Source organism: Psammomys obesus, unplaced genomic scaffold, assembly GCF_907164565.1.
Source record: "Psammomys obesus unplaced genomic scaffold, mPsaObe1.curated_primary_1811, whole genome shotgun sequence".
In the NCBI taxonomy this organism is placed as follows: Eukaryota; Metazoa; Chordata; class Mammalia; order Rodentia; family Muridae; genus Psammomys; species Psammomys obesus.
Window position 1 is genome coordinate 6,005,284 of NW_026590699.1, and position 21,901 is coordinate 6,027,184.

The 21,901-nt window shown below is 46.7% G+C and overlaps 1 protein-coding gene across 1 annotated transcript in view; it reads left to right on the forward strand.

Moving 5' to 3' along the window:
• Positions 1-19,885: 19,885 nt before the first annotated feature.
• Tubgcp3 (tubulin gamma complex associated protein 3) overlaps positions 19,886-21,901 on the forward strand; it is a 45,770-nt gene continuing 43,754 nt past the window's right edge. Inside the window, exon 1 of the mRNA XM_055608439.1 lies at positions 19,886-20,045. Within this exon, the coding sequence (XP_055464414.1) occupies positions 19,970-20,045 (76 nt within the window). The 5' untranslated portion in view covers positions 19,886-19,969. The remainder of the gene's footprint in view (positions 20,046-21,901) is intronic.

Here is a 21,901-nt window from a genome sequence, read left to right on the forward strand (position 1 = left end):
ATATAGACTCAGGAATGGAAACCATTCCTTAGAGTGACCTTCCTCAGCACATGGACATGTAAGAGCACTGCAGATATTTCATTGTGCTTGTTTATGTCCATCCTGGTTATCTTAGGAGACAGCCGGCTCTGTGGTCATAAACAGAGATAAACATAGCCCAGCACTCAGCCAGAACTGACCGTGTCAGCGCTTACTAACCAGACATGGAAAGGTGTCTTTGCAGAACACTGGACACCACTAAGTTCCTAGAGCTCTGTGGCTTCAAGCTTCAGTATCCAAGTTCAGAAAGATTAAGTTGTTCAGCTGGAGTTGAACAACCAAGAAGATAGAGGATGTGGATATCACCTGACAAATGTCTGGCCACAAGCCCCTTGCTCTTTCCACATCACACTAACCAGGAGAAGGATGGCTGAGAGGTCCAAGGGCCTGGAGCATTACATCCTGCTGCATGTCTCCTCCATGTTCTGAAGGCTAATTCCAGTCCCCAGGGTGTCTGAATGGCTCGCTTGTGGAGTCACACGAGGGAACTGGGGTAAGTTCTGGGGCTTATGGAAATTCTGTCAGGGCTCTTACTGAGCTGGGATCCTCACAGGCTGAAGATGCTGCTGGGGGTGGGAGTTCTGTAAGTTACCAACCAGCTGAACAGGGCTTGGGTCTCTATCTCAGCAGTGCTGCAAAGGCCACTTCTGCTCCTTTCTGTCCTCACAACTGCATCAGCTCCCTGAAGATTATGAGGGCCTTTGAAAAGGTCTCAGTGTCCCAGCATCTCTTTTTTACTTTATCAGGAGGCCTGAGAGAGGAGCCTGCCGGTGTATGCACAGACCTGTCTGTCACTGGTACTTTCCCGAGAAGATGGAGGAGCCCTCCAGAGGATGAAGGCTCCCAGGCTCTGGACTGGATGAAAGCAACTCACACAGGGTGGGAAAGAGAGCAGTCACCACCTTGACTCAGCAAAAAATTAAGAGACAAACATAAACACGGGGCTGGAGAAATCGGGAGAGATGTTGTATCCAGACAGGCTTGATGGATTCAGGTCGCATGAAGGAGACATTCCCGTAAGAATTGATTGCTGAGGAAGGATGTGGAATCACCTTCCCTGAAGGTCTTTAAGATAGCATTAATTTCTACCTGTCTGAGGTCAGTTAGATGGGTCCAGCTTTGGAGGATGAAAACGCCTCAAGGTGATGGCCAAGGTCTCTCCTCGCCCTGCATGTCTCTGGCTTCTCTACCACTTGAAAATTTCACTCTTAATACATTCTGGAAAACTGAACGTATGTCTGGGCTTTGCTGAAGGCTCCTGAGCGACCTGTCTGCATGCCATGGGGGTTAATTCAGACCATAGAAATAATTTTGTCTCTTATAGGCATCAGTTTATGAGAAAAGCAGAATGGCAGAGGTCATTCATGAAGGCACTACAGGAACTATGTGAGGCCGCCGCTCCCTAGTCAGAGTGTACCCCATTCAGAAAACAGATGACGCCAAGTATGGCAGAGCACACCTTTAATCCTAGTATCCAGGGAGGCAGAGGCAGGCAGATTGCTATAAGTTTGAAACCAGCCGGGTCTACAAAGCGAGTCCAGGACAGCCAAGGGGGGGAAAAAAGACGAAACTAGAACTGGGGCCGCAGAAGTGGGGGGAGAGTTTTCTCAGGAAGGAGGCAACAGGCGCACAGAAGCTGTGAAAGCAGAAAGGAGGCTCCTGGGGCGAGATAGTCCACGGGAAAGAAGGAGGCAGGGCGGAGAAGTAGGGGAAAGAACTAACAAAAATAAATTATATTTAGAAATCCGTAAGGAAACTTATTACTTTGCATTCTAATTTTAGAAATTAAAAGCAGAAAGGCACGGCAGGCAAATGCATGACCTCAGGACATTCTAGCGGAGATCCTGCCGAGCCCATTGTGGTAAGCAAGACTTGCCCCCGGATGCTGGTTCCCAGGCCCAGGGAGCGACTGATGGGCAAAGACCCACTGTGGCACTTTGCAGGAGGGAGACACAGAGGCCGAGCATCCAGGCTGTATGAGGAGCCTTCAAGCAGGCTGAGCTCCGAGACCCCGAGGCCCAGGCAGCATGAATAGACTTCTCACCTACTGGGGTCCCAGAGCTTCCAATAGAGGAGGCAAGTTCACCAACTTTCCAAGAAGTACCACACTTCCCGAAACAAGCACGTGGAGACCCCCCATATGACTAACGAAAGCCATTAAAAGAAGACACGTCACGGAAAGGTGTTCAGCAGACAAAGCCCTGTGGAGGTGAACTGGGCTCTTTAACATTCCGGTGTCAGCAGCTCTGTAAACTGTCAGTGCAGTGCAGCGAGCTCGTGTCCCTGCTTAATGAGCAGAGGCTTAGGCTGGCTGGATCCTGGGTCACTCCGGGCTTAACCTGAGGACTTGTGGAGGGGCTGCGTCTGTCTCCATGGAAACAGCATGTGTTCAGGGAAATTGAAGTCCTTTTCAATTGGAAGGAATAGCCGTTTGCAAGTGAGTGGTTTTGTGCCAAACAAATGTGTATCACGCATCACTTAACGGCTATATTCCAAGGCCAAAACAAGGGAGTTAAAATACCTTAGCTTACAAAGTGCTTTAAGTATGCTCCTATTTGGCCTTTCATCTAAATATTTATAATTCTCCAAAAGTCTTTGCGTTAAGTGCCTTTTGAATCAGGTTGACTGAGCCTTCATTTACTTATTCATAGCAAACACTGATTGAATGGCAATGCATTGATACTGAGATGTAGGTATTAATAAGGTGTGACCTCTGACCTCAGGGAGCTCAGTCAGGTAGGTAAATGACACCAGTGCATAGTGCCCTCTTAGGTGCTGTCTTGCCATGGAGTACTGCTTCCTTCCAGGTACCGGAAAGGTGTGCGTGTTGCCAGGGCTGCTTCCTGAGAAGATCAAGCTCATCTTCAGCTACATAATTGAGTGTTAAATGAGACCCTGTCTTTAAAATAACAACGACAAAGCCCTGGGATGCAGATCTGGGAAGCCCGAGCTCCAGGGAGGATTGACAGAAGAAGGCACCACTGGCTTGACTTCACAGACCCAGGAAAGGTGGTCCACACTCCAAGATCTGGGAGGTGTCAAGTGAGTGCCCATGGTCCGAGGCTGAGGGACACCTGCCCTGGGTGATGACCGAATACGGACTTCTAAGCTGGGCCACTGGGCGCTCATAGTGGGACGAGGTGAGGTGACTGTGAGAGGAAATGAAGGAAGGAGGCCAAGCAAGCCGTGTGTGCAGCCTTGCCTGCAGCAGCCCAGCGTGGCTGGCTGCACCTGTCTGTGAGGGCAGCCATTCAACAGCGGCATTCTCTAGTCACCATGCAATGGCATGCATTTGCCGGGAGACAAGGCTATCCTTGCCACCCTGGTTTCTCAGAGGTGGGCCGCTGCCAAATAGAGACAGCACCTTGCAAATGAAGACCGCTGGCTCGCCTCTGAGCAGCACTTGCTTTCCTGGTTAGCCCTCACACACTGCTGGCCGTTACAGATGAAATTTGTGCTGCAGTTTGATTGCTTGGGAACCAGTGTCTGTGTGTGTGTGTGTGTATGTCTGTGTATGTTCAGCTGGAAAAGGCAAGGCTGGGGGTCAGGCAGAGGTCAGTGTTGCAGGGCTCCAGAGACCTTTGCAGACATAGTCAGAGGCAGAACTTAGATTTTTCATCAAGGGAAGTAGGGCCAGAAGTCAGGGGGTAGAGACAGAGGTGTGGAGAGCAGGCCCTGGAAAGAGGAAGAGGAGGGAGCCAGAAGCCTGACCCTGAGGCGGAGAATAGAGGCTGGGGGTGGCTTAGGGTCCTGAGAGACAAACACTGGGTGCACTTTAAAATCCCCTGGGGAGCTTTCAGAACTGATCCTGACTCCAGCCGTCCAATCCTGTGAGTGCTATGGAGGATCTGAGTGAGGGGCAGCCTCTCTCTCAGGGTGGTCCTGCTAGAATAGAAATGGTGGGGTTGATGCCCAGGCCGGCTCAGTCCCCAGCACTGCCTGGAGGTAGCTGATATGCACACCTGGCACCTAAGAGGCCTGCCGGAGTTTCTGCTCCTTGTCCATATTATTCAAATCCATTACAACAGCTTTTATTTTAAAACCTTCTCCCTGTTCTACAAGCCCTTCAGGAAATCTGTCCTTGATTCCCAGTGTTGTGTCCTATGAGATCATTGTGAAAAAAAAAAAAGTCATTTTTTAAAAAACCATCATTTTATTTATTTTGCCAAAATTGCACTTTTGAGTCTATTGTTGGCAGTATCATCCAGCGTTATCGAATACCCAACATTGGCATTGTGGAGACTTGACACAAACCACTTTCCAGCCTGCTCGGATATTGATTTAATATCAGAGGGCCATTTTCTCTTCATCCCGACCAGATGCTAAAAGGAACCGGAGGTGGATGGCAAGGACGCATCCTGGGCAGGCTGTCCCTCCCCTGCCCACCACTTGCCTCCTCCAAGCATCTTGCTGCAGTGTCTCCAAGGGACCCTCTCCATCTGCTTCATTCGCAGGGCCCTTCATTGTGCCCCTCTGGTTTGGGAGCTGAGGTCCAAGGTCATTGCGTCCTGTCATTGTGCAGACCCCTTCAGGTCTAGAGCAGGTGAGTTCACTCTAGTCAAACACCACGGAGGGCAGACACAGCAGTACTGCCCTCCTGTCCATCAGCACTTCCCTTCTGGCTTCTCTCCTCTTCCTGCCACGAAGTCATGCCACGCAGCAGCGGCAACAGGGAACATCTTTCTTTATCCCACTCCCTACTATTAGAAGAAATCCCTCTGCGAACGCAACCCCTGTGACAATATATTTAATAACACAGGCAAATGTTGGCGCTGGAGCTGAGCACATCTGCTTTCTCTCATCGAGCTTAACTTTGCATGTGGCATGCACAAAACAATAGTCCCCAAGAGGTTTGAAGCAGGCAAGCATAGGGAAAGCTTAGCAGCCTAGGGCTCCACGTAGCTTGGGCAATAATAAGCACTTCCTCTTCCTAACAGTGCACCTTGCAACCTCCGTCCCTTCAGCTACACTGAGCTCCATGGACATCCTACTTTAAACAACAGAATGAGTTAGAAACCTTTAGGGTAATAACTTCCTTTGAATGATGGTTTCTATTCAAATGTATTGCATTGTGCTGTATCTGGGTATGGGAGGCAGGGATCAAGCTGACCTAAGCTAGTTTTGGGTGCGTGCACAAAACCTCTTGAGTGAACATTTCGGGGGAAATGCCCTATTTACCATCTTATGTCTATGCGCAGTTGGGAGCGTACATGATGCATCATGGGAAAGCACAGGTGGAGTAAACTAAAGCTTACCTAAGCCAAGCCTATCAACACAGAGAACTTTGAGCACTCTGACTCAAGGACCCCTGTGCTTTGTGCCATCATTTGCTTCTGAGAGAAGTTTCCTTGCTACTTTGTATTCTCTAGTTCCTTCCTTAAGACACCAAGAACTGAAACTTGGTGCAGACAGCAACACCCAGTGGTGGGTTGACAGGTGTTTTCCTCATGGAATCCATGTAACCCAGACAGACCCCAACATCTCCCAGGGAAGTCCTCATAGTTTTGGCTAACCCACCCCTATGGGCACCCCAATTCTGAGACCTGCCACCCTTGATGAAATGTGGGTCCTCTTCAACATCAAGCAAAGGCTGTTCAAGCACACATGATTGTATTTGGTTTGTTTACTGTGTTTTCTCTATAAATCTCTGAGCAGAATTCCACTGTGATTTGTAGCAGTAGCTGACCTGTTCTCCTGGGGATGGCTGTCTGTACCACTTCTTTTTCTTTTCTCTTTTCTTTTCCTTTCCTTTCTTTTCCAGTTTAGGGTGGCTACAGATGGAGTGGTTCTGAGCCCACCGTATTTGTGAATGTTTTCATTTATTTATGAGCAGGCTCTCTGCTTTATGTAAAACTATGACACATTTACAAGTAGCTGCACCAGTGTGGCAGTCCTAACACAAGCCAGGGCTCTGTTGCTCTGAGTTTTCAGCAAGAGCAGTTATTGCCATTGTAGCAAGTGCTGAGTGGGAACCGAGTCTGGTTTGGATTTGTGTAGTGTTTGCTGTGTGGTTATGCTGTGCTTTGTTTGTGTTGTGTCCGTGGGAGCTGACGTTGTATTTGCTGCTGGGCACCTGACACCCGCTGGTGAGCTGTGCCCTGCCTTTCCTAGCCTTTCCAGAGGCTTATTGATTTTTTCTATAAAAAAATCGTCTTTATAATTTATCAGTTTTCTCCTTTTTCTTTTTTAAAATTGTATTGATTTCTTGTTATTTTCTTCCTTTCATTCCGGCTGAAGATTTATTTTTGCCTTCTTTTCCCAGATTCTTGACTTAGAAACTTAACGTTATTGTGATTTGTGATTTTTTTTTTTTTTACAACATAAACTGTGTGTGCATGCGCACGTGTGTGTGTGTGTGTGTGTGTGTGTGTGTGTGTGTGTGTGTGTGTGTAGGCCAGAGATGGACACTGGGTGTCTTCCTCGTCTATTTTCGGGGGGTGGGGTGGGAGAAAGCCTGCCATTGAACCTGGGCTCTCTGATTCAGCTCGAGGGGCTCCAAGGGCTGTTCTGTCTCTCCACTCCGTGCACTGGCTTATAGCCTTGGACTGCGTGCCTGGCTTTTAACACGGGTGCTGCGGATCCTGACTCACATCTTCATGCTTGTGAGGCAAGCCCTGTACTGATTAAGCCACCTCCCAGCCCCACCATAGCAACGTTTACAGCTCGACAGTCCCGAGCAGCTTTGGCTTCGTTCACAAATTTTGAATTGCTGCATTTTTGTCTTCAAATGGCTTTATGTATTTTCAGAATTTCCTCTCTTTCTCCCATCCTTCCTTTTTCTTCTCTTCCTCCTCCTTTTTCTCTTTTGTTTTCTGTAGAGGGAGGATTTTTGAAGTAGGGTCTTGAGTGCTCCTCCTGTCTCCGCCTCCTGCATGCTAGGATTACAGGTACGCCCACCAAGCCTGACTCAAGTTTTTCTTTTGAAACTTCCTCTGACCCTTCCATGTTGTGTTGTTTACTTTCTGCATGCCAGAGACTTTCCTGTTGCTGCCGATTTCTGACTTGATTCTATTGTTGTCCACGTGGTTCCATGAACTTCCCTAGGTCCATTTTGTGAGCCAGGCTGTTGTCAACCTTGTTGAGTAGAATGGTGCTTGCAACGAGCGCATATTCTGTGACTGTTAGAGCTGGGATCAGGTGTGTCAACACGCCTTGCTCATGTCTGTGTACAGGGTCTTGAATTATCTGAGAAGTAATCTTGGATTTGGCTATTTATTTTTAGCCCTTGGTGTTTGTTCCCTGTATTAATACTTTGCAGTTCTTTTCTCTAGGGTCCACACATTTAGGAACAGAATGCTCCTGGGTGAGCCAGCCCTCCTACCTGTATGCATTGTGCTTTTCTGTGTGACTCCCTTGCCCTGAAACCGTACCAGCTTATTAGGAACATTTTATCACACACCCTTTCCATCTCGGTCTCCTTTACCCATTGAAATGAATCCTAGGAACAAGTTTCTTATAATGTATAACTGGGCTTTTTTTTTTTTTAAGTCTACTTTTCTAATCTCTGTTTTTCCGTTGGCATAGTGAGGTGGCTGTTCCCTCCCAGACTCTGGTCTTCATGGGTTCTTGTCTGGTCTCATCGGATTTCTCTGCAGTGGTTCTCTAAGGCTGTTTCTATACTTGTTTTTCTGTCAATAGTATCAAAGATGCTCTGTTCCATTGTGCCTGGGTGTGAGTTATGCTGGCTTTCTCCTGCGTGCTTCCCTTCACACAGTCTCTTGTATCTATTTGCTCACATCTTTTGCCAAACTTGGGAAGATTTCTTCAGATACAGTTTCCTTTCTCCCCACCTTATCAGACTCCAAGGATATGAATTTTTATTTACTGTTACTGTATTGCAAATTCCTGGAGCTCTGTTCCACTTGTCCATCCTCTTCCTACTGTTTAGGTTGAGTAAATCCATTTGACTGCAGTCAAGTTCACTGGTTCTGACAGCTTAAGTTTTTAACTCACTATGGCTTGCTCAGCATGGCTTCACTGGTTGCTGTACATGAAACCAAAGGCCTTGTGCGCACTAGGCAAGAATTCTGCTGCTGACTGTTAAGAGCAGGTTCAATTTTACACTTCAGTCATTTTTGAAAAACTTATACATAGTTTTTTCTCAACTTTTCCAACTTTTCATTTCTTTCAACAGAACATATAATTTCCTACTGAGACATTGTTGTTCTGAGATGCGGTCTCACTGTGTGACACAAGCTGAACTTCCTAACTCAGCCTCTAGAATACTAGATTATAGGTGTTTCTCACTTCATCCAACTTGTTGATTTTTTTTTTAAATGGCATCTTTAAACACATGGTCAGATAATTCTACCAACAACTTTGTTCTGTGATATGTTAGTTGGTTGACTGTTCTTTATGAAATTCCCAAATCTCATTAAAAGTTCAAAGTCTCTCAACTATTGGCTCCTGTGAAATAAAAATTAAGTTAAATAGTTTTTTGGTTTTTTTTTGTTTTTTTTTTTTACATAAAAAAGGAAGAACCAGGGCACAGTCACAATCAAATCAAAGTGAAACCACATTCCAACAGTGTAAGTAACTCAATGTCCAAAGTCTGGGATCCACTCATGATCTCCTGGGCTCCTCCAGGGGGCGTGGGGCAGTTCTCCAGCTCTGCCCTCTGCAGCACACACGGCTTCTCTTGTAGGCTCAGTCAGGCTCCACTTCACCTCTGCTGCCGTTCTCGGTGGCCATCCACCGGCACTGGCATCCAAAGCCAGGGGCTCTTGCTGCAGCTGGGCTACATTTTTACCAATAGCCTCTCCTGGCCTCTCTTCAGGGACTCCAGCCCTGCCACAGTGTGTCAAGCCTCAGCTGTTCTCCATGACCCCTTCACACCTTCAACACTGGCACCACCTGGGTGACTCCTACACTACCAAGTTCAGCTGCCAGTGCAAGGTACAGCACTGGCCTCCTCTGGAACACAGCTTCTGTGTGATGACTCTCAGGAAACACTTCCATGATTTCACCTCAGTGATGCTAATTTCTCAGCTCCAGATGACTAGACTGTCAAAAAAAAAAAAAAATAAATAAATAAAGGCAAAAGTGTCACCGCAAAAGTGTCACCACAAAAGTGCTGGTCTCTGATTAATCACCATTGACGATTCAGCCCAAGCTGACCAGAACCACATAGCAAATATGTAATGGCCCAGATAGTCTTTAAGTAAATCTCAAACTTTCTTCTGGGACTTCACAAGCCAGGCTTCCATTGTCTGCATTTCTTCTGACACTCTTTTCTTTCAAGCTCCTACAAATAGCTCGCCAAGCTTTGAACACTCAATGGTTTTCCTTGCCCAAAGTTCCAAAGTCCTTCCACAATCCTTCCAAACACGTGGTCACATCTGTTACAGCAACATCCCACTATCCTGGTACCCGTTCCTGTCCTAGTCAGGGTTTCTATTGCTGTGATGAAAACATCATGACCAAAAGCAAGTTGAGGAGGAAAAAGACTGTTTGGCTTACATTTCCACATTACAGTCCATCACTGAAGGAAGTAATTATAGGAACTCAAACAGGCAGGAATTTGGAGGCAGGAGCTGATGCAGAGGCCATGGAAGGGTGCTGCTTATTGGCTTGCTCCCCATGGCTTGCTCGGCCTGCTTTCTTGTAGAACAGAGAACCACCAGCCCAGGGATGGCACCCCTCCCCAATAGGCTGGACCCTTCCCCATCAATCGATAATTAAGAAAATGTTCTATAGCTGGATCTTATGGAGGCATTTCCTCACCTGAGACTCCCTCCTCTCAGATGACTCTAGCCTGCGTCAGATTGACATGAAACTATCCAGTACACCTTTTTTTGGGGGGGAAACTTTAACTGCAGAAAAAATTTAGGTTCCAAGACCTGGCAGCTATACTTCATATTTCAGCAGAGCTTAGATTACTGCTCAGGAGACTGAGCTAGGGAGATTGCAGATCTGCCTGGGCTGCAGAGAGGGTTCGAGGCTGGATTGGACAAGTCAGTGCAGCTGTGTCTGAAAAAGTAAGAAGTGCTTGCCTAGTATCTATGAGGTCCTAGGTGCAAGCCCAGCACCTCTTGCCAAAAGCGATAAGCATTTCCTAATTGTGTAATCAGAGAAGTAAAATTCTTACATGTGTCTCATGTATAACGTGTGGTGTGGAAGATCCAAGGTCCATGTGAGTGCCATAGAAAGAGCAGGACAGCAGCTGTGCTGGCTAGTTTTAAGTCAATTTTGCTCAAGCTAAAGTCACTGGAGAGGAGGGAGCCTCTATAAGATTGGGAAAGCCTGTAGTGCGTTTTTAAAAATTAGTAACTGATGGGGGAGGGTCCAGCCCACTGTGGGTGGTGCCATCCCTGGGCTGGCGGTCCTGAGTTCTATAAGGAAGCAGCTGAGCAAGCCGTGGGAAATAAAGCCAGGAAGCAGCACCCTCCATGGCCTCTGCATCAGCTCCTGCCTCCAGGTTCCTGCCCTGTCTGAATTTTTGTCCTGACTTCTTTCAGCGATGGACTACAGTGTGGAAGTGAAAGCCAAATACACCCCCCTCCCCAGGCTGCTTTGGCCATGGCGTTTAATCACAGCAATAGAAACCCTGACTAAGGCGGTGAGGTTGCTACTTGAGCCTATTGGAAGCTCTGGGACACGTGGACAAGTCTAGCCGAGTCTGAGCCCCCACCCAGGCAGTGCTCACAACTACAACATTGAAGTCAGGTGACCCGCAGGATCTTTGCCACTTTTTAATTTATCTTTGATCTATTTTTAGTACATGAAATGATATAACACCTGCCCTCGTGTTGATAAATTAGGCTTCTTCTTCTTCTTCTCCTCCTCCTCCTCCTCCTCCTCCTTCTCCTTTTTCTTCTCCCCCTCCTCCTCCTCCTTCTTCATCTTCTTTTTAAGTTTCTTTCTTTTAAACTGCTAACCTGTGTGTGGGTATGTGCATATCGGGTTAGGCAGCTTCAGAGGCCAGAGCGTGTGTTGGAGTGCCTGGATCTGGAGTCACCGCAGCTGTGAGTCTGCCATGGGTTCTGGCCACCTAACTTGGGTCCTCCAGGACAGCAGTACTTGCTCTTAGTCACTGATCATCTCTCCCTAGCCACCTAGATTTTGTTTTTAAATAAACATGGTGTGATGAGATGAATCTGCCAGCCTTTCTAGTGGAACTGTTACCATCCCAATGGGAGAAAAGACATTCTGAAGGACACTTGTGCCTTTGGCTATCGTTTGACTATGAGACCATTTAAACAAAGAACCTCGAGAAGAATTTCCTCAGGAATCCTGTCAGGGGAGAGGGAAGGATAAAGCCCTGGCAGCAGCCAGAGGAGGAAGCTGTCTTCCAGGAGACTTCACAGGGTTCTCACTTGTCAGAACACCTCACAGGAGAGACTGGAGCTGAGACAATGGCGGGCCAGGGGTGGATAGGACCACACCGTGGCCAGGACGGTGTAGTGATGCACACCTCTGCCTATTTAAAACTAAACCTCATGTCAGCATCCAGGAAATGGACTTGGGTGTTGGCTGTCACCCTTTGCTTCTCTTCCCTGTGTGGACTCACTGAATAAATATTTCTCTGATTTTTATTATTGCTTGTATCTTTACTTGGCATACTTGGCATACTGGGCAGAAACACACGAACACACTAGATTTTCAGAACCCAGGCTTTGACCTTAAAAGATTTTGTAACAGAATCTTGATAAGTTTCTCATCCTAAAGCGTAGTGGAAATTCCATGTCCTTATTTACAGCTGCCATTTCTAAATGTCTACAGGCACTTTTAAATATCTATTTCTTTTACTTTTAATGTGTGTGTGTGCCAGAGTGTGTATGTGTTCGCTTTGGGCATTTGGGAGCCCACTGAGGCCAGAAGTGTCAGATGCCTGGAGTTACAGATGGTTGTGAGCTGTCATGTGAATGCTGGGAACTGAACCCGGGTCCTCTGCAAGATCAGTCAGTATTTGTAACTGCTGAGCCTTATCTTCAGCCCCTCAAGGCACTTTTCAAAACAATATATGTTTAAAAATAGAATTACGTCACTTCCCTTCCCTTTCCCAGATACTTGTCCTCCAATTCCTATCAAGCCCTCACGCTCAAGTTAATAGCGTTAAAAAACTATTCTTACATATAGCCATACACATACATATATAGGTGTGTATGTTCTGTATTCACATATGTATTTATATATGTAAATATGTAACCATACATGAAACCTTCTGAGTTCATTCTGTTGTTTCTGTGTATATGGTTTCAAGGCTGACCACTCTGCATTGCACAACCAAGAGGGAGGCTCATTCCTGAGAGAGGCTAGTTATTTTTCTACCAGTAGTCAATTGTTGCCTGTAGGTCTTTGTCTAGGGTTGGAACCCCAAGAAAATCTCCCCCTTCCACGTTGACATGTTTATTGAAATCGCCATTGATCCAGTCATTTTGGGTAGCCATTTCCAGAGAGACTAGATCACAGCAAACTTTCTGGTACACTGGCTTCTCCAATCTTTCCACCCTGCCCTCTTCCTCAGTCTTCCCTTAGTCATGGATGCATGGAGCTGTGATGTGGATGTGGCTTTGGGGACAGGAGTCCCCATGATCTGCTGATCGTGCATGGTCTCAGTTGTTTTCTGTGGTGGTCTTTAGTAGCTGTAAAGAGAGGCTTCTTTGGCCAGGCTTGGGAACTAAGCTTGGAAGGGAAAGGTGGCTTTCCCATCTCCCCGGCACGTCCCAGAAATTCTCACCATCTCAAAATTCGGCAAGATAAACACGTTCACCTCTGTTTTAAAGATTAAAAAAATCCCAAATCTCAAAGCTGTGCCCTGCTGGGAGTTTTGCCACTGGTGGAAAGATTGAAGGGTTGCTGCCTCCTGATCTTCCTTACCAGTGCCTGGGCAGAAGGGCCTTACACACTTTTGAAAACAAGAAACTTTCCCAGCCTTAGCTTTTCTCAGTAAGAACAAGACTCATTTGCATAAGTACAAGAACTTCCTCAATAATCGGTTCTTTCTGGGTTGCCTCTAAGAGCAGTCAGGGTGCTCCAATTCCAGGTCTCTTGTCTTAGGGTGGCTGTTCAGCCCCGATGGCCAGCAGAGGGCAGCACAGGCCAACTGATGGACGGATGGGCCCCCAGCATCCGCCTCCAGCCTTAGCCACCTGTGTGAAGCCAGACTCAGTAATACTACCCGAACCTCCTCAGGTTGGGTGTGCCCAGGTGCAACAGCTCAGGTTCCCGGGGAAGGAGATATGCCTCCCTCTCTTCTGGCGTACCCTGGAGATGCGACAAAAGTCGAGAAGATTCTGGACCGCAAGCAGATTTTCTCTAGCACATAGCCCACGCGACAGGGACCTATCTTAACTGGAGTGTGGGTTCCCCTGCGTGAACTGTATTAAAGGACATCTCTCCAAAAATAGTTCTGAGCATGGCAAGGCTTTTAGATGGCTTCCTGGGAGAAAAAAAAAGTTACAGGGAACTTAAATTTGCCTGTGTTGCTTTTTATAGCACTCAGAACAGTACACATAGCTGAGTCACCTGACAGAGGTCACCTGGTAGAGAACATCTGGTGGAGGTCATCTGTTAGAGTTCACCTGGCAGAGGTCACCTGCTAGAGGACATCTGGTAGAGTGTTTATTTATTTTTTAAAGATTCAGCTCCTAACTTATTAATAATGTGTTAAAATGAGAAGCACAACTGTATTGTATACCCTACAATGACTGTAATGTTGCTTTAGAATTAAACTCTTGTTGCTAAGTTTCATTTTTGTGTCACAGACCCCATCAGGTGGCGTACTATGGTGTTCATGGTTCAGTTGAGGAGGCTCAGCTCTGAGGCCAGTTGTCATAGCTAGAGCTTCAGCAAAGCCCCGCCTCCCTACAGGCCAGTCCAATGGTCATGAGGCCTGTGTTTGCATATTCCCCTAGAGAAATGGTCTCACTGTAGGTCTTCCTCTGGGAGGGATGCATTCAAAGGTGGAGGCTCGGGTGATTAAGGTGCAGCTCCCAGAGCCTTTCAGTAGGTCTTTGATTTACTGCCACAGTACTGGCTACTATATGGCACACTATGGCTCCATTAGCTGTATTTCAGGCCACATGGCTTTGTGCTGGTCTCGCAGAGGGATGATGGTGGAGCAGGATTAAGCTTGCCTAGCTGTGCATCCGCCCTCTCCTTCCCAGTGCTGCCTGCTGACAGCGGAACAGTGACCAATGGCGCACATCCCTGCTGTCCTGGCTTCTACACTGGCTGGGAGAGAAACAGTTATGATTCAGACCTGGAGTCAGAAGCTACAGCCCCCGGGTTCCATAGGTTGATGTGGTTTATAGCCACAGCTGTCTGTAGAATTGCTTTATATTTCCTATCTACAATGCTGGGGCACTGGAAGTGCCTGGGAATGCCAACAAACAAATGAAAACAAAATTAACCCTATAAATTGCAGTACACCCATCTAGTGGAATGTTGTGTGACCATTAATAGTCAGGTCTTAGCTTCTTTTATGACACAGGAAAATATGAAATATAATCTCATACAAGAAGGTTAAAATGTTCTGTGTAGTAAAATTGTGTGTGCGTGTGGGTATACACACGCAGTGGGTGTCTGAGTAATAGAATTTTACAGCGAGCAACTCCCTTAGTACAATTATGCTTTCTTCTTTCAGTCATTTATTTATCTATCTATTTATTTATTTATTTATCTATCTATCTATCTATCTATCTATCTATCTATCTATCTATTTATTATGAAATGGTTTTCCATTTCTTGGCATGGTGGGATCTCACCCAGAGCCTTGTGGTTTTGTACTGAGTGGCAATCCTAGCCCCTATGTTCTTGAGACAGAGCCTTGCTAGTGGCTGAAGCTAGATCTAAATCTCTATATATTCAGGATGGCCTTGAACTCATAGTAGTCCCTTTGCTTCAGCTTTCTGGGTTCAGTTTTCTAATTTGTCAATGCTACAGCCCTGGGACTCCACAGGTGAATGTGGTTTATGCCCAGAGCTTACTGTAGAACTTTCTGTAGAAAAACAAAAACAAAAACAAAAACAAAAACAAAACAAAACAAAAACAAAAAAACCAAACCCACTTATTTTAATTTTTTGAGATTTTTAAATTTTATTTTTAAATTTATTACAGTTTATTCACTTTGTATCCCAGCTGTAGCCCCCTCTCTTATCCTCTCCCAATCCTGCCTTTCCTCCCTCTTCTCCTCCCATGCCCCTCTGGAAGACCACTGATAGGGGAGGTCCTCCTTTCCTTCCATCTCATCCTAGCCTATCAGGTCTCATCAGGACTGGCTTCATTGTCTTCCTCTATGGCCTGGTAAGGCTTCACCCCCCCTGAGGGGGAGGTGATCAAAGAGCTAGCCACTGAGTTCATGTCCGAGACAGCTCCTGTTCCCCTTAGTAGGGAACCCACTTGGAGACTGAACTGCCATAGGCTACATCTGTAACGGGTTTTGTGTATATATGGCCAATAAAATGAGATAGTACTATATAATAGTCTGATGTATTCAAATAAAGATGTTGTAATTTGGAAGTCTGGATACAAAATGTACCTACTGGCTTGTGTTTGAACAGTTGGCTGCCAGCTTGTACCACTACTTTGGAAAACTATGGAAACACTGGAAAGAATAGGACTCTGGTAGGCCTACCCTACTGTATGTCCTGTTTCCTGGACCACTGAGATGTGAGCAAGTGGCCTCTTGATCTTGCTGCTGCAGCCTGGAATCACCCCCACCTTGCCTTTCCTACCATGGCTATGCTCTCAAACTGTTGGCTAGAATACTTCCTCCTGAAGTTGCTTCTTTTCAGATATTCAGTTGTAGTGCTGAGAAATAGCTGCTGCAGTGACACAAACAAGTTCTTGACTAAATAAGGGGATGGGAGAGGACAGGAAAACCTCCCATGCAGAATCCCAAATCATCTCTGTAGATGTTCCTCTCTGGAGACATGAGGGGGAGTTGGTCACTTTTTTCAAATTCACTGAGTTTCGAATGTTTACCAGCCAAAGCTCACTGTGTGACATGAGTACAGATGTGTGCTTACAACGGGATATGTATGGAAAGCAGAGGACGACGTTATGAGGTCCCTTGTCTTCTTCCATCATAACATGGGTTCCAGAGATTCGGCTGGCCAGGCTCCCACAGCATCTGCTTTTGTCAGCTGAGCCATCTCACTGGCTCCTCACTTTTATTATCACATTTTCTAAACAGACACAGGGTTATGGAGTTACAGATTTCTTGAGCATTGGCTGTTTGTTTAAGGATCTGTGTGTTTAGTGAGACTTTGTCCTCAGTGCTCATTTCAGTGCCTTTGGCATGAGCCCCCACACTGCCACTGCTCTTATTACTCCATGTGTTTCTAAGTTTGTAAAAAAATTTTTTTGTGGACTCAAACTGCTTAACTGGCTCTTTGTGTTGGGTAACTGCTTTTTCTCATTTTAAATTCTCATCTAATTTTTATACCTGCCTTCTCAGGTCTCCTCTGTGTCTTCACAGCTTATATACCTGCCTTGACTCAGGCAGAGCCTATAAGGACTGCATTCTACACCGACAGACCTGTGTGGGGGTTACAAACACATTCAAACAAGTCTTATGTCTCTCTTGAGTCTGGGGTCCTGCTGAGGTCCCACCCAGTTCTTGTCAGCTAGCATTTTATAGGATGCTCATCTCAGACATTCATGTATGCATGTACATGAGACTATTTTAAGGAACTATCTCTATGGTGTGGAGCTAGCAGGGCTGAAATCTGAAGAGTAGGTCTCTCTGTAGAAGCTGTCTTGCTTAAAGGTCAGCTTTTTTTTTTTTTTCTTTTTGCTCTTTTTATTCAGGTTTTCTGTGGGATGGATGAAGCTTGACTCCACTGGGAAATGGGAATGAGTGTTCTTCAAAGACCTGTGTTTCAGATCTGAAATGTCTGCTCAAAGGTCACTTGTTGAAGGCTCAGCCAATGCAGCAGTGTTTAGAAGGGCTGTAAAGGCTTGAATCCAATCAATGGGTGTGAAGTTAGTACTGATTGTCAACTGACAGGATCTGCAATCACCTAGGAGGCTCTGAGCATTCCTGTGATAGATTATTTATTTAATTGGGTTAAAGTGGGAAGAGCCACCCCCATGATGGGTGGTGCCATTCTCTGGGTTTGGGTCCCAGACTGCAATAAGGAAGAAAGCTAACTGAGCATGGACATTGACATCTTTGTTTCCTGTTGATGTAATGTGACCAACTGCTTCAAGTTGCTGCCACAAGGACTGTACCATAGAACTGAGTCAAAATAAATAAATGAAACCTTTCTCCCATAGGTTGCTATGGCCAGAGTATTTCATCACAGCAACAAAAGAAATAAGATACCCATCAATGGAATTTAATAGCCTAATGGGCTATTAGGGGGTGGAGCCTAGTAGAGGAAGTTGGTCACTGCTGGTGTGCTCCTCCCACCCACCAGACTCTTCCTCTCTCCTGCTTTGCTTCCTGGACATCATGAATTGAGCATCCCTCTTCTGCTATGATGTACTGCTTTCCAGGACTCAAAAAAAAAAAAAAATGGGCTAAGCAACCTTAGACTGAAACCATGAGCCAAAATAAAGCTTACCTCTTTTAAAATGATCTCTCAGGCATTTTATCAGAGCAGTGGAAAGCTAATTCATATCATCCAGAGAAGTACCTACAGTGATGCTGAACCCAGCCATGCCAACCAACAAAATGAATCCTGTCAGCATAGAGTGTTCTGGTCAAGTAACCCTACTATGGACTGACATATCTGCGGTTTCCCACCCAGCCTTTCTTCCCTGGCATAGCTTTGAACTACATGTCCCTTACACAGACTGCTTTCTGTGGGCTAAATCCGATGCCTGGGCAACACTGCGGTCCTCACTGACTGGGCCTCGACCTGGGCTGAAGCAGCCAGCCAAGAGGGCTGCTAGTGCTTTATATATGTGCATATATAGATTCACTTATTTTATGTGTTTTGCCTGCATGCACCATGCATATGCCTGGTGCCTGAGGTAGTTAGAAGGCAACAGGTATGCTGAGAGTAGAGTTAGAGATGGTTGTGAACTGCCATGTAGGTGCAGGGAACTGAACCCAGGTCCTCTGGAAGACTGGCTAGTGCTCTTACCCACTGACCCATCTCCCTGCCCCTCCCCCCTTTCAGGCAGGATTTCTCTGTTTTGTAGCTCTGGCTGTCTCACGATGTAGATCAGACTTTCCTTGAACTTGGAGACCACCTGCCTCTTCCTCCCAAGTGCTGAGATTAAAGGTGTGTGCCACCATGCCTGGCTTCTGAGTGTTCTTGTCACTGGCTTAGTTGATTTACAGTGTCCTGATTTGACTGACTCAGACAAGGCATGGTGTGGAAGGTCTGATGATCTCCTCACCCACTGTCTAGAAAGCCTCTCTTGGTGTATGTGCTTTGAAGATTCATTACTAGATACGTGCATTTTTATACTTTCCTGGTGGGTCAAACTTTTTGTCATCATGCTATCTATGCTACTTAGAAAAGTTTTTAAAAATTCATTTTGTGTGGTGTGAGCACACATGTGGAGGTCAGGTCATAGGAACAACTGAGGGAGTTGCTTTTCTCCTTCTACTATGTGGGTCCTGAAGAACTGGAGTTGCCAGGCTTGGGGGCAACAGCTGCCAACTGTCTTCGACATGTTAGTATCTGAACAACTGCCTGGAGCACTACTTCACTTTCAGCGCTGTTATCAGCTGGCACGTTGCTTCAAACAGCCACACCTAATAGCAAGCCACTCTGGTGCTTTTCCTGGCTCATTGGCCACCCTCAAAAGATTGTCAGCACAGCTGCAGTTAGATGTGTGTTTAGTCCAGAAAGCCACCTTAAGACTACTTTCCGGGATTACTCCTATTACCAAGGATGGCGTGAGGACCCAGTCAGCAAAACATAATCTACAGGGACTGAAGAGGGAGAACTGGTTACTTGTGTGATGGAAATGGAAGTGGAACACTGGAAGGTTAGCTAATGCCTCCTGGGTGGAGGAAACAGCAGGAATGGTTTCCTCCTATCAGGAAATCAGTCACTATGTCCATATCCTAGGGAACATCATGTGTGTGGGGAGTATAAAGTAGGTTGGAGCTAGGAAGAATGGGCTAAGAATAGTTGAGGCAGTCTCTGCTTGTGAGAGTTGCAGTCAGTGGTAATGTGGGCGGAAGCCGGGAGTCTCCCCTTGCAGTTTTCCGTTGTTGTCTTCAACTAGCTGAGCTTCATCAGGTGGCATGTGTCAAGGGAGTTTGTCGCATGCTGTACACCACAGAGCACGCAGGAAAGAGTGGCCACGCGGTCTGCGTGCAGAAGACGAATAACGGGCAGCTTTCCAGGAAGCCACCTCTGAGCTCCACTGCTATACAGTCCTGACTCAAAGGTCAAGAAGGGAGCTTTCCTCTGCCGACCACCGTGCCTCCCGGCAGGAGCTGCGGAGTTGGGCTCCCAAGGGGCGAGGGCTCTGCTTCTCCTGCGTTCCACAGACTCCATGGAGCTTCTCGGGTCCGCATCCGATGCTTTCAACACGGCAGCGCTCCGCGAGAACTCAGTCAAGCCTCCGGGTCTCACCAGCCGCTGAAGGCTAACGTCCCGGTGACGTCATGGGGCTGAGGTTCCAGACCCCGGAGAATTAGCTCTGCGTCGGAGTCAGGACGCCGCCTGCGTACCTGTCACTGTCCTAGGCTCACGCGCGCTCGGACTCCGCATCCAGATGCGACTCCAGCCGCTGCTGTTCACATGCAGCGCACAGACCGCAAGGTGCGGAAGCGCCTCGCCGCCCGGACGCCTCGCTACGCGAGCAGTAACCCAGCCACTATCCTTCAGACGCTCTTCCGGCGCGGAGCAGCGGAGAGCGCCGCCGCCCAGCGGGCGCATGCGTGCCTCGCGCGGGAAGCGGTGCATTATGGGAGTCGCGCGCTTTTGCCGCTTCCGCGAATATGGCGGCGCCGTAGCCCGGGAGCGGGATCCTGGGGCGCGGGGAGGCTGCGGTGCGCAGTCCGGGCGCGGTAATGGCGACCCCGGATCAGAAGTCGCCCAACGTTCTGCTGCAGAACCTGTGCTGCCGGATCCTGGGCCGCAGCGAAGGTACGCGCGGCGGGGCTGAGGGCTGTGGAGCGGGGAGCGCCAAGACCCTGGCCGGCCGGGTAGCTGTTATCCCTGGCCCCGGGGGTGGAAAGGGGTGCGGCGCGCGGGTGTCCCTGCCTCCTGTAGCGGTCGGGTTTGGTTTTTGCTCCCGTGTCCAGACCACACCACGGACTGCAGCTCTGCTTTTGCGTGCTTTCCACTCCGCTGTCATTTTTGCCTCTGGTTTGAGTCCAGGGTTGGATTATGCTACCTTATTCCGGGAGAGTTCAAGAAGCGAATGATGCGTCTATGAAGCTAGATAGACCTCAAGGCACTTCTGTCCACTTTACCTGTATTGTAGCCGTGATAGTTGGGGGGAAAAAGATCAAGGATCTCGTTCCTTGAAGCTCATTTTGGAGATGAGTAGGAACGCGTCGTGAGGGAACGTTTTAGTAATTGACATGACTGGGTTACTTGCTCCTTACGCCTCAAAAATGTTAAGAGATAAATCGCGCGGGTGTTCAAGGAAGACTTTGAACAAAATTGCATTTTAAGAACTGAGAGAGCCTTTTGATCTTTCATAATTTATAACAGCCTGTGTAACAACTTGTCAAGGTAGAGGATGAATTACTAAACCATTGACTCGATGCAGTTCTTGCTTTATACCCTGTAATGTTTAACTGTGTACTTTATTCATGTAAGAATCTTTGAGGTCCCCTTGTCCCGGTGATGCCAAAGCGATGCTCCTCCTGTCAGTGGAGGAACTGTTGACTAGTGAGTTAGTGAACACTGTTTGTGAGTGAAAATCGCTGTGTGGGAAGAAGGAGCTTAGTGGGAAAGGAAGGAAGGAAATTGAAGTAGCTATCCCAGCGACCTGGTAAGAGTGAGAGAGGGTCATTCAAATATCTGGGGAGAGTGTGAGTGGAGGGCAGCTTACCTTTCTGATCGAGTGTCCCAGTCATAGGTGAAATCAGATAAACAGTTCTTAGTTATGACTTAACGTTCATAACATCATTTTTCCTTTATTGCATTGGTCCAAATATTTTACTTTTCAGGAAGAAACTCATAGTTGTAACTGGATTTTGAAGTTATTCATTATGTACTTCTAAATTTGAATTTTACACTAAGGTCCCTTTTGATTAATTGAAACGTTGATTTTTAGCAAAATTCTGTGTCCTCTTGTTTCCCCCATTTATCATTTCTTGGGAATCCCTGGTCTCTCAGAGAGATACAGGATAAAATATTCCACAAAGCTCCTTAAAGATGATGCTGTCTTTGCTGTGATGGAGTTGTGGTTTGCTGAGTTGACTTTGTTCTCTGTTCTTGTTGTAATCTGACAGGTGTTGTAGCAATAGCTCATTGTTTTCATCTCCTTTTCCTTATGCTGTTGAGCATCTTTTCATGACTTCTCTTTTGGACATTCAGATCTCTTCCTAATGCTTTTTTTTTTTTTTTTTGGTTTAGTTTTCTTCATAGTGTTTGCTTATGTTCTTGCTTGATTGCTTCTTCCACCTTTATAATTTTGAATGTCCTTTATTTTTCTGGGTACAAGTCCTTTGTTTTGTGTTTTGAAAACTTTTTTTTCCAGCGTTTTAACTCTAATAGTTGTTTTGTTTGTTTGTTTGTAGAGCAGAAATGTTAATATTTTTAAAGGCTTTTAAAAAGAGTTGTGTGGATAGGTATTTGCTTGTGTGTCCGTGTGTGCACTGTGTGTGTGTGCATTGTCTGCAGAGGTTGGAAGAGGCGCCTGGTCTCCTGGAACTGGAGTTGTAGGTGGCCTGGGCATTGGATTCTTCACTTCTAGAAGAGCAACAGGGCTCTTAACTGCTCTCTAGCCCCCAAATCTTGGTGAATTCCAATTTATCTGTTCTGAAAAG